General features: G+C 41.2%; 1 protein-coding gene across 1 annotated transcript; it reads right to left on the bottom strand.

Annotated features, from left to right (window-relative positions):
- Window positions 1-1,007: 1,007 nt before the first annotated feature.
- Window positions 1,008-12,996, bottom strand: LOC104080915 (ras-related protein Rab-31-like; the record flags this gene model as incomplete). Its single annotated transcript, XM_009583460.1, has 2 exons — window positions 1,008-1,105; window positions 12,887-12,996. Coding segments are annotated over 2 exons (208 nt in total), but the record flags the coding sequence as incomplete, so codon positions are not given.
- Between the last annotated feature and the right edge of the window lie 252 nt (window positions 12,997-13,248).

Here is a 13,248-nt window from a genome sequence, read left to right as displayed (position 1 = left end):
ATTCCGGCCTTTAACCCCAAATTATATTGTGCTCTCTTAAGCTGTTTTTGTACAGAAATATTGTTCTTCCGACCTTAAGACTTCTTGGAGTGCTGCAGTGAGGCCACGAAGGAGTGGGGCAGCGTGGCACTCTCTTTTAGAAACCAAGGAAGTGGCATCTTTGAGCAGAGATAACTTTGGTCTGGGGCACAGATTTGGAGGAAACCTGGTAAGTAGTGGAAATTAAGCTGGCGTTTGCGTTCTTTTTACAATTTCAGTAATTAATGAAGCCTACGCCCTAGAAAGGGAATCAATTCAGGCAAAGCACAGTGGCTGCATCTTCACTTCTTTCCGGAGCAGACTGGAACTGCATGGGGGTCAGCAGTCTCCTTCATGACAACTCCTTCTTTCACATACACAGCACCTCTTGACACAGATTTTGACTTCTCGTCTGTAAAAATTGCACTCACTCATCCTTTGGATCCATTTTTTTTCTAGTTAGCAAATTCAGTCCATTTCTTGTTGATGTTTACTCAAAGTGCGAGATGAAGCTACAGATTTAGAAAAATACTGAAGCAGACTCCAGCTAAAAAGATGGCAGAGAAACTGTAAGCCAAAATCCAGGTTTTATGGGGTTTTTTCACCCTATCATTACAGAGAAAACTCTAAAAACATGCCAAGTCCACTTTGCAATGTAAGAAGAGAAGTTTTTGCAGCAAATCTAAAATTTACATATAAAAGGATCTTTTTATTTAAAAAAAAAAAAGTCATTGGCTTAAACAGAGCATCAGAGTACTTTTGACATTGTAATTTTGACAGGGTATTAGAGACGATTTTCCGACTAAGTTTTGCAAAATCCCTTTGAAGTAAGGCCTTCTGCTTCTGGTCTTTGCGTTATTGCTCATGGGAAGTATTGAAATTACTGCTTTCAAGATAAGGAGCCACGTCACTGAGATCATGAAGTCCTTTCTCAGTGGAAAAAGCAAATGGTGCTTTTTTTCAAGTAAATCTAAAAAGATCAAGCTGGGTCAGCAGCACCGCCTACCCGTCTGTGAAGTCTGCTTTCCAAGTTTGATTGCTCCATTGTTACCGTTTTCATGAGGATCTAAGGGTGGAATTTGCCGACCTGAAACACAGGAGGAGACAGTGAATTCAATTTTCCTGGTGTAGTAGCAACACATGCAGATAATAGCTAGGATGATTTAGCTTGCGTAAGAATTACATCTGTGAAACTTCACCAGAAAACAACCGTCTCCTGTGTACCTTGAATCTTTTTCCTTGCATCCTGCTTATGAAAATTTTCACATTAAAAAAAATATATGAAATATGGCTATTGAGAATGCATGAAGTACACTGAAATTATGTTATCCATGTATTTAAAAAAATAGTTATCTCACTGAGCACCTTACAACTAAGAAAGAGAAAATTCTCGGCTTTCTCTCAATTCCACTTAAATGTGAATGATGTTAGTTTAACAAGATCTTGCCTGTCCTAAATCTGCATGGCATTTAGTCCTTGTACGCTAGAGTTTTACAAAGCACTGTAACTAAACACATGCTGCCTCTAGTTGAAAAAGAAATCTGTTTTTTTCATTGAATCCCTCCATCCTTTGAGGGGTACCCATGTCTTTCCAGTTGACAGCTTTGATTACTTAACACCACTCTCCTGACTTTTTAATCATCTTATAGGGTGGTTATTTTAAGTGTTTGAAAGAATTTCAGCCATCACAGGAGAGCTAGAGATCTCTCCCAGGGGCAGAAGGCACTGCTCCAACTCCCTCCCCTGTGTGCCCTTTTAGTACTGCTGCATCCTTTGTCTATCTGGCTTCCTACTCATGGACAACATACAATGTGCTTATTAATTAGAATTATAAATGGAAAGTCAAGATCCGCCCAGGTCCAATCTATCCTCTGTCTCTGGTGTGGGCCTGGCTTTTCCATTAAACCCACTGAGTGATCTCTCTGTCAGTATCTTGGAGAGCTTACAGTCATGGTAACATACTTTCCCATTACCTTGTGGATTTGCTGGAAATTTTTTCTTAAGTTGAATCTACTTTCTAGTAAATACTCCTGGTTTTACTATTACCCATGTTAAATAACAAGAGTTAAAATATTTAACATTTGCTTGTTATATGCCACTTTCAGAGAGCATAAAGTTCCTGTGAACAGCTCATCATAATCCAGGTGGGTTTTACAGCTTAGTTTTCCCTATCCTTGCTGCATTTATTCACTGCTCTCTCTTCCCAAATGTTCTATGAATTATGTACCTATGTTGAAGCCTGAGTCCTACAAATTACTTGGGGGGGTGGTTGTGGGAGGGCGAGTTAAAAGCATGCAGGTAAAATCCAATCCCAATGAAATCAAACAGCAAAATTTCATCTGTAAAACTTCTCCCTAGATTACCTTTGGTCAAGCCCATCAAAATTTCACCTCTCTTATTCAGTCAGTTCTGAACAGGTATGTTATACAACAAAAGTGTATCTTTGCAGATAATCTTAGGTGTCCAACAGAGTGAGAAACAGGTATCTGGAGGGCTGAAGCATGTATAAGCACTGACATTACAATGCTGCACTTTATTTAGGTCACTAAAATACCAACTTCACACCCTGCTTACATGATGTTTGGACTTCTTGTTTGTAAGTACCCTTCCAAAGTAAAATAAAAAGCAGAATGGGTGGTTAGAGACACAGTTGTTACATGCATTAGTTCTGTTGGCTTTGTTTGGAGATAAAGAGAATCCACTAATTCTTAAAACTCTAGAGAATATGAAGAACGTAGTATCTGTGAGAGGCTTTCCAAGAAGGTAACGCTGTCATCGTAGAGACCTGCAGAGAACTTCTGCATTTAGGTACCTACTGTTTCCGAAGTGCTTTCAACTCAGTCCCTGCTAAAATAAAACCCTGTCAATCTGACTCAGAGCACAATGTAGCTAAAAAAGGTGGAATCTACAGACACTGTTTCCATAACATACCACTAAGCAAATACTCTCTAAACGTTTGGTTCTTCTAACGAGAAGTTTGGAAGAAGAGAGCTTTAACAAGCAAACTAGCTTAACTTTCATTTTAGAAGTCCGCATTAAAAAACTATGTTACTCTCTTTGTTTTTCATTCAGCGTTTCATATTTCTTTTGAGTTTCAAGTCTTTTCTACAGTAGTCTTGATGTGTATGCAAAGAAGCAGGCAAGCTTATCTTTGGAGTAAAACCATTGCAGGCTTCAAGGTCAGTGAGCACTTTGTCCAGTTCAGACCAGGACACAATATACATTGTTAAGAATCACCTTGATGCATTTCATTTCTCAAAACGATAAAAACCACACAGATAACAACTATAAATAATAAAGAGAAAAAAATCTCTAGACATAATATTTGCTGATTAGTTATTCTGGCCTTTGACCTTAACTACTGTTTGTCGTTAACTAGCCATGTTTTCTGCTGTTTGAATACCCCGCCTTGAATTCAATACAAGGAAATAAAGCTTTAAACAGTCTAAAAGTTTTTCAAGTTTGAGATTTTTTTTTTTAGTAAATGAGTTTTCTCTCACTTATTATTTCTGTTATTACCAGATTTATTAAACCATCAAGTTAAATCATTTTAGTTTTAGTAACAAGACTTACCCCTCCCCAAGCATCTTTTACCATCTGATGCGCAGTTGACAGGAGTAATTCTCTTGGAGTATAAAACTCAGTCTAACACCCAAGAACCAGCTCCACAGCAAATTGATAGAGTGATTTTTCACGAAGGGTCAGGGGAAGTAGATAAAAATAATCAGTCAGAAATCTGTTTGATCGATTGTCTCTCCCTGGGCCTCCTTGATAGCTAGTCTCACAGCAGATGCCGTAACAGAAAAAGGTTTAAGCAGCAGAAGACTAAGGATGAGCAGTGAAATGCTGAGCCTGCATCTACACTCCCTGCTTCTAAACCAGCTCAATATCTTGTGCTGCCTAAAAGCACCGTGATCATCTCGTCATTCATCTCTTGATAAATATGGCATCAATATTGCTGCCACCAACTCAGTCTAGCTGGCAGAGTCAGGATCAACAGAGGTCATGAACTGAATGAATTGTATATACTAATTTTAAAAGTGTATCTCACTGGCATACATATTCCAGAGCAATAAAAAATACTCCTGTATGAGATAACCTCCAGCATTGTTACTTCATGCTATTCCTTTCACGCAGTTGATGTCAGAAAGGAGCAGTAGTGCCCTGACATTGCTGAAGAAATAAACAGATTAAGACAATTCCTCTTCAAACCAATGACTGCACTGTTAAGCTAGAGTCAGCTCAAAAGGTCCATGAGAGATTGAAATCTTCTGTTGCTTAACTTCAAGATGACAAACTAGACCACAAATAGAGTCTTTTCTCCATTTTGCAGAGCAGGACACAACTAGACAGCTTGCCAAAGACCACCAACAGCACATCTTAGGATTCCAGATCAAACGGTCAATCACACAGAAAAAAACAGATGCGCATACATTTATCTAAGAACTCTGCGGCTGAACTGGTGAAATGAGGAACTTAGGGATATACTATTACTGAGACAGTATAAAAGTTCCATATGGTTCCCATTGCTGATATTTCTATGGACTGAGGTCCGCTGACTGCAATTTAAAAATTAGATTTTGCACTTGTATTAATTACATATCTGATTATATATTTTGGTTTCATTTCACTAATGTTTAGACCATGTTTCACAGATTTTGTGCAAGAAAACTGTTTGTAAACATGCACCTCTACACATTCGTGCAGAGGTCTTCGTGTTCTCCATGATCTCATTCCGGTAAACACACCATGGTGCGTAAAATAGTAAGTGTCACAAGAGACTGCTCAAATGTAGGGTTACAGAAATTGTCATGGTTCTGAAGTGAACCATCCAGGTTAACAAGCGGGATGCACTACATTAATTGCATCTCCTCCTTTCTGGCATGTTTGAGTTGGGCTGAGGCAGTCCAGGATGACGGTCAGAGTCTTCTCCAATGTCTGGTAGAGTTCCAACTCCTGCTATTGAATCTGAGACTTGTTAATGTAAAGAGATTAATCAGCACTCTGGGAGTTCCGGTTCTGAGAGTGCCAGAGGCAAGGAGATTGGGAAATGGGAGGGTGGGACAAGAGGTAAACAGAATGGGAAGGGAGAAGAATGAAAACTGGAGCAGGGAAGCAAGGGAGACAACAGGGACTGGGTGACAGCTCTGCAAGCAGAACTTGAAGGCGGGCAGATGGGGATTGCTCTGCTGCAGCTGGAAGCACAATGCATCACCACAGTAATAAAACCTGCTCTCTCTGTTCCTTTTTGAATGCGATGCTCCAGTTATAGGCTGTGACACCCATTAGTTCAGAAAAATCAGGCTTGGAGTTGGGCTTTCTGGTTTTGTTTTTTTAAGATGAAACTAGTTTCATCATTGACCTGTACAAGACTGCCTGAAAGGTTGGAAACAGCCCTAAAGTTGAGCATAAGGAAGAAAACCCGCAACTGGTTACCATGCTGACAAAGGGACAAACACAACAACGCATTCAACAGATACTCGGTTAGTGTGGAAACAGATGTGATGTGCTCAGCCTGAGCTGGCACATCCAGATGATGAAGTCCAAATCCAAAAGAAGCACAGTCCTACTATCTAAAACAACTACAACAATTCTGCTAAGGGTAAGAAGCAAGACATCATGGAGCTGCACAGTGGCTTTCTGCGCATTTCTTCCATCTGTTCTCTTCCTGAAAATCACATACAACTTGATTTTTTAGGGGGCTGGAGGAAGGGGAGATTTTCGTTAGTGCAGGATGTGAAATCCATGGCTCGCCTAAGAAAAGGCAGACTTCTTCAAGTAGCAGTACAACAGCTATACAATGGCCAGAACCTCCTCCTAAAATTGCTAGCTGTATCACAGCAAGGTGAGCCCCTGCAAAGCATTGCTCTTTATAAACCTCGTTAATAAAGCACAGCCATCTGTGAAGAGGCATAGAATGAAGCAGGCACATCTTATCCAACAGTTTAGGCATTTGCGTACAAGACTCCTTCTGCAGCTGTAGGACTTAAGACAGTCACACTTCTTATCTCCCCAAATCCTTTCATCCTTTGAAACCAGTTTCACTGTTATTTTAGAAGTTCCCCATGTCTCTCACGTGGGTTATAAAGCTTGGCCCACTCAGCCTCTAGTTTCTTTTTCTCACCCATACTTGCAGTGAAGCAGGATTTCCCCAACTGACAGAGGTGACTGCTGTTTACTTCATGTTGTAAGCTTTCATGCAAGGTAGCACATATTTACGATAAAGGATATTGCATAACTAAACATAGTTAAGTTGCAATTATTTTAATACTCCTAATAACATATCTAACAGTATCTCCAAGCATGAAAATAAAGCTGCCTTTTCTTTTTTTTTTTTGTTTAAGCAACAGCATAGAATGCTGACACTGAAGTTCTTGTTAGGGGAAGCAGCAATACAACTAAATTTTGCTCATTTAATTAAAATCTGCAGGAAAAAAAAAGATTTAAATCTTACAAGCATCAAAGTAAACAACAGAATGCCTAATAACTTTAATTACCAAGAGATTCAACCTTGATTTGAGATCCTGCTGTAATTAACTTTGGGCTGTTTCGGTTTATTTACTAATTTATGTTGAAGAGCTCTCCTATGGTTGGAGAGAAATCCAGGACCTCACAAGTTTAAGAGTAGTCCAAAATCCAGCAAGTTTTGCTTCATTCATTAGAATTTGAAAGCAAGAGAAGACCTAATCCTAGAATACAGGGAGCATAAACTGTAAAGAATATAATCTCAAACGTAAGTTAGGGCAATGTTTTTCCATCCTTTCCCTTTTCCCCCTACAAAAATTATAACTATGAGCTCATAACTATGAGCTTGGGCTGCCTTAAAAATGGTGTATATGAATTGCTTTGTAACATAAATGTACTTGCTTTTCTTAAAATGTCTTTCATAGATCTTTTCAAAGTAGTTCATAGATACCCGCAAATCAGCAGATAACAGGATGAAAACCGCCATACTCATCACTCACAAAGCTCGACAATTGTCCATCCTCAATTCCATCCATCCAAGTCCATTTGAGTCAGTGCAAACATAGAATGTCCACTGGAAAGGATCCCTCCCGTTCCACAGACAGACATTTCATACATTCCTCTCTAGTTTGTCCAGTATACAACTCGTTAAACTGTAAGCTCTAGGGATTCGGTTTGTTTTGTTTTGTTTTGTTTTAAACCTCCCAGTATTTCTAGGAAACAAGTATTTGGGTTACATTAAATATTCAATATACGAGCTGCTGGCAAGGCATCAGAAAATCAATAGCTTCATACATTTATAACTGAGCATTTACCACATGAAAGGTTGTATCCTGAGACAGAAACTCTCTGCTCTAATTAGGAAGACTCGTCTAGGAAGAGCATCCTTATCTGGATTTTTAAACATCAGCCTGTCTCTCCTCCTTGTAGTGCTAGCGTCAGTAAGATCAAGCGTGGTAACTTTAGACACTTTCCATAGAGCGATTCTGATAATCTTATTCCTCCGTCCCCCCCTCACCTTTGACAGAAGATGCTGAAATGCTTCAATCTTGGCTCCTTCAGTAGCACACCAGTCCTCAACATTTGCCAGACTTCAAAAAATAATGCATGCCCATCATTTTTTTTTTTCGCTTAACACAAGTTTATTTCATATTTCACTTGGCTAGGTATTCTTCAGCGGCTTACTCATCCCACTGCCTGTTTACCTTCGGACCTACTGACGCAGACTGGTATTAACTGGGAGGTACAGTCTCGGCTCTATCATTTACAGAGAATGGCTTTTATGCAATCTTTTCTTTCCCGTCCGGGGCACCTTCACGCTAAGGTAACAGGCAATACACTCGCTGAAGAGAAACAGCTGGGCATGTACTAGATTTGAATAAGGTAACTAAGGTTTATTTGAGTTGTTAAATGAACGGGTGTCTGAAAATTGCAAGGGTGTGATTGACACTAAATGACAGTACACTTGGGGCAGCTTGTTTAGCCATTGAAAACCAGCCAGTTTTAATTGGTAAGCTGCCTTCCCAGGCACAAGCAGTCGTCAGCGGACTAAAGCCCCGCAACCAAGAAGGGGCAATACAGAACTGGTATGACCCCCTGCACAGGCACAACTTTATACTGTATTATACTGTTATCATATAATACATTCCTGGTGTATTTGCTGCTGCTGAAGTATAAACCAGCGACAAGGAGCTGCTGTGCCTATGATTCTTCTAAGGCTGGGAATAAAAAATTAATAACATTTGATCCTATAGACACTCAGCTATTAAAAAATAACTACTGGAACAGAAGAAAAACCACTATAATCTTAAGCCCTTTTTATGTCAAAAAGCTTTCAAGAAAGACATTGGGAAAAATTTAGCCCAAGTGGGGAATATAAAACTGTACTAAAAATATTCTTTTCTTGTTTACAGAGAAATAAAACAGCCACATGATGTTTCACAACCACAGCAAGCCTTCAGTCAGGCGCTGCTAAATGTAAACCAGGGTAAGTGTAGTGGCTTGCCATCTGAAATCACAGGGGTACAACAGCCAGCCAGGAGCTGCATCCCATTACGCAGCTGTGCTGGGTTTTGGTGGGATAGAGTTCATTTTCTTCCTAGTGGCTAGTATGGGCCTATGTTTTGGATTTGTGCTGGAAGCAGTGCTGATCATACAGGGATGTTTTAGTCACCGCTGAGCAGTGCTTACACAGCGTCAAAGCCTTTTCTGCTCCTCACACCACCCCACCAGCGAGCAGGCTGGGGGTGCACAAGAAGTTGGGAGGGGACACAGCTGGGACAGCTGACCCCAACTGACCAGAGGGATATTCCATATGACTTCATGCTCAGCACATAAAACTGGGGGAAGAAGAAGGAAGGGGGGACGTTTGGAGTGATGGCATTTGTCTTCCCACATAACTGTTACGCATGACGGAGCCCGGCTTTCCTGGAGGTGGCTGACCTCCTGCCTGCCGAGGGGAAGCAGTGAATGAATTCCTTGTTTTGCTTTGCTTGCGTGCGCGGCTTTTGCTTTCCCTATTAAACTGTCTTTATCTCAACCCATGAGTTTTCTCCACTTTTATCCTTCCGATTCTCTCCCCCATCCCACCGGAGGGGAGTGATTGAGCAGCTGTGTGGTGCTCACTTGCCGGCTAAGGTTAAACCATGATAGCAGCTCAGTGAAAACTCTCCAGCGCGGAGAACACCAACTTTGCTGACCCTTGTGCTCAGTCTGCCTCCTCAGCCTTATTCGCCTGAGTACACTGACTGCAGAATCCTTCTCCTGCCAGATTCGCCCTATCTTCAAAAAATCAGAAACTTTTACTGATTCTACTCTTTCACATCTTGTATTTTCTTGAGAAGAATTAAGGACAATGGATTTGTGTTGAGACTGTGTTATTAAGACATCCCTCAAAGCAGTCAAATCCTCAAATCCTGAGAGAAACTTATTTTAAAAAAATCTTTTAAAAATAGTGTAATATAATAACCTCAGAAATGAAGTGATCTGTCTATAGTCTCTACAATTTTTCCAAGATTTATCTGGTTGTCAGCAAAACACGCCAGTTCCCCTTTTATTTTCCGCCTTCTTTATATCATTATGTTGAGTAATTTTTTCCCATTATACTGTTTCACTCCGTTCACAACATTTTCCCTGGAAAAGAGACAGTTGTTAGACACCTTAGGAAGGAAAAATGATTATGTTAAAATACCCCTGGGAAATGAAAAGCATAAGCAAGCAGGAGGTAAGTTTTTTAGCTAAATTAAAATGTAGTCTACCCTTTCTGTTTGGGGTATCAATTTCAAGCAGGTTTTTAATGGAGAAATTCTCCACGCATGTTGGGACATCCTTCCAAATCCAGGCTGTAAAATAGGCAACTCATACAGTCTACCTTCAAGACCCAAGGTAAACAGAAGTTGCCGTCTCCCTGCTCAGAGGCTGGGGAGCTGCATCGTGCCCTTCCACAGCAACACAAAGAGAAGGGCACGAACTCTCGGGCAGCATGAAAGCAAAACTAAAGCTGCAGCATGACTTCTAGGGCATCACACAAATAAAATTAGTCAGCAGGGTAGGAGACATGGCCAGAGAGGGCCTTCATACACTGAAAAGGCAGAAATGCTGCCAAGCAACTTGGGCATAAACAGACTTTTTGGAAATTGTGTAAAACATCAGAAAGTTATCCATACCCTCTGCCCAGTCAAAATCATACTAATTAATTCTCCTGCTAATTAAGCATTTTTCACTAGGTTTCCACTATATTTCTACAAACACACACTACCAACTCTCTCCTTTCTCTCCACTGAGTACTTGATAAGGTCACGAGTAAATCCACTGAGACCAAATATTTCTATATATAGAAATAATTGCCTGTGGAATTAAGTGCACTTGCCTGGGTATCTAGTTCATACTAAACTTAATTTAGCTGATTTTCCTCATCTATTATATCCATTAGAGACAGTGTACGCTGCCAGCTGCAGCATTGCCTATCAAAGATGGAAGCTAATTATCTAATTATGTGGCAAGGATGAGTTCCTCTGCGAGAACATTCACAACCGTCGGACGCAGACAATCTAGTAAACTATCACAAGGAAGAACTGGTTCCTCCAGCAAGCCATGTTACACACTCCTCCATTTTTAAAGGAGGTAAAAGAAAGGTAATGTATTCTAGGAATATCGGTTCTCATTAACCATTTCAAATACATCCCATGCAAACAAAGCAAACACTTGAACAGGCCCCATCTCAGGCAAAGTGTGGTAGATAATAATATGAGCTGATTATGAATACGTAAAATAAAATAAAATAAAATAAAATAAAGACTTTAGGGAAACAAAGTTGAGTTTCTGGACATGCTGTCTCCTAGGCCTCTGCACCCCAAAACAGGATTCAGGGAGAGGAGGAACCACCAGTATTGGAAGAGGATCAAGTCACGGAGCTCTTAAGAAATCTCAACCCATACAAACCTGAGGATGCAGAGGGAGCAAGTCAACGCAAGGCCGTTCTTTATCACCCCTATCGGTTTTGAAAGGTTGTGGAGAATGAGGGAGGTCCCCTATGACTGAAGAAAGGTGAATGTTGTATCCGTCTTCAAAAAGGGCAATAACAAGCCACGGATCTACAGGCTGGTTAGCCTCACTTTGCTTCCTGAGAAAATCTCGGAGCAAATCCTCTCAGAAGCTGCTACTGAGCACATGAAGGTGAGTAAGGAGACCAGGACCAGTCAGCACGGACTTACCAAGGGTAAAGCATGTCCAACCAACCTGGTTGGCCTAAATGATAGTATGACTGGATCTGTGATTGAGGGAGAGCATTGGATGTTGTCTACCTTGACTTTCGATACTTTCTCCTACAGCATCCTGGTATATCCAAGTTGGGATGTTATAGTCTACGTAGGCAGACCGTTAGCTTGTGAAAAACTGGCTGGATCATCAGATTTAAAAGTCAGTGGTTAACAGTATGTACCTACCTGTAGGCCAGTTACAAGTGGAGTACCTTTCTTAATACCTTTTATCAGTGGCCTGAAGGAGGAAAAAATATGCACCCACTTCAACCTTCAGATGATACCTAACTCAGAGGTGCATTCAATACCCTCGAGGGCAGGGCTGCTGTTCAGATGGCCTTAGGCTGGAGGGAGGAATGGGCCAACAGGAGCCTTATGTGGTTCAGAAAAGACAAACGCCAAGCCCTGCTTGTGGGAAGGAGGAGCCCCTGGCTATGAGACAGGCTGGGGACTGGCTGCCTGGGAAGCAGCTCTGCCAAAAAGGACCTAAGGGCAGCAAGCTGAGCATGAGGCAGCAGCACGCCCTGGCAGCAAAGACGGCCAACAGCATCCTAAGTTATACCAAAAGAGCCAAGCCAGTAGATCAGGTAAAGTGGTTACTCCTTCTAGATACGGTCTAACGCAAGCTGGGTAATGCATCCGGTTTTGGGCCCCACGATACAAGAAAAATGTTGACAGACTGGCGCAAGTTCAGAGGGGGGCCACTGAGACAGTCAGGGGACTGGAGCACTTGCTCTGTGAAGAGAGGCTGAGGAAACGGGGCCTGTTCAGTCTGGAGGCGAGATGGCTTTGGCGGACCACAAAGCCGCCTATCAGTACCTTTGGGGAGGGCTGCTAAGAAGACAGAGCCAAGTTCTTTACTGAGGTGCCTCCAGGACAATGAGCAGTGGTGGCCATGAATTGAATCAGGAGAGCTTCTAACTTGATACATCAGGGGAGGATGCCACTGTGAGGACTATTTAAATACCTGACTCAGCTGCCCAGAGAGGTTGTGGAACCTCTGCTCTCGGGCCCAGCCAGACAGTGGCCCAAGCAACCTGGTCTGAATTCACTATCAAGTCTGCTTTGAGCGGGAAGTCGGACTGAAGGTCTCCTGAGGTCCCTTCCAGCCCGCAAGGTCCTTCCCACTTGCAGCCAGAGACCAAAACTGTAACGCCTAGAAGGCAAACTGAAAAACACGTTTTTTCTTCTCCTCATCAGGAATGTCAGTCTCATCTTGTTTAAAAGACCTGGAGAGAAAATATTTCTTTTAAATGGATTCCACTGCAATGACTATTTTCTACTTATCATAGCCCTCTAGGCGCATTTCTCAACATTTAAGTTTTTATCAATGTGATGATAAGATCAACAGTATCGCCTCTACAGCAGGCCCAGTCTGAAACAGAAGATGTGACTCGGGTAAGGATTTATATACAGATTTAGAAGGAATAGGCTTACCCCATATCTACTATCTACTATGTTTTGCTCTGGTGTATTCAAAGTCATTCTTAGTTTACATCTGCATGAACTGCAGCCATATTACTGGCCCAGTGGATTTCTTGATGTCCTTGGGAAAGAAGTTTTTTAGACCCGAAACAGACAGCTATTTTCAGAAGACCTCCAAACAATCACAATTAAATAAATAAATAAAGGGAGCATTTACTTACTTATTCCTTGAAAAAGTTCTTCAATGTTAACAGCATTCTTTGCACTGGTTTCCACAACAATTGCACCTATAGATTCTGCATACTCTTTGGCATCCTTCATAGGAACCTCCCTACAAAGAAAAAAAAAAAAATCTACAAATAAAAGAAACAAAATTTTCAAAAAATAACTTAATTTGGGGGGGGGGAGGGAATCTCAAACACAGCCTAATCAGAAAAGCATTAGTATGCTCTTCTTCCCTGCAAAAGTAGTACTATCTTTCTTCTTACAGCATTTAGATCATCATATTCAAAATATCAAAATTTCACCAATGATCAATCTGCAGATTTCTTGAACTTGCTGCTGAATCCATGCCTTGAAAAAA

This window comes from Fulmarus glacialis, unplaced genomic scaffold, assembly GCF_000690835.1.
Source record: "Fulmarus glacialis isolate BGI_N327 unplaced genomic scaffold, ASM69083v1 scaffold40538, whole genome shotgun sequence".
Taxonomy (NCBI): domain Eukaryota; kingdom Metazoa; phylum Chordata; class Aves; order Procellariiformes; family Procellariidae; genus Fulmarus; species Fulmarus glacialis.
The sequence above is the reverse complement of the archived record's forward strand: the minus strand, read 5'-3'. Positions and strand labels throughout refer to the sequence as shown.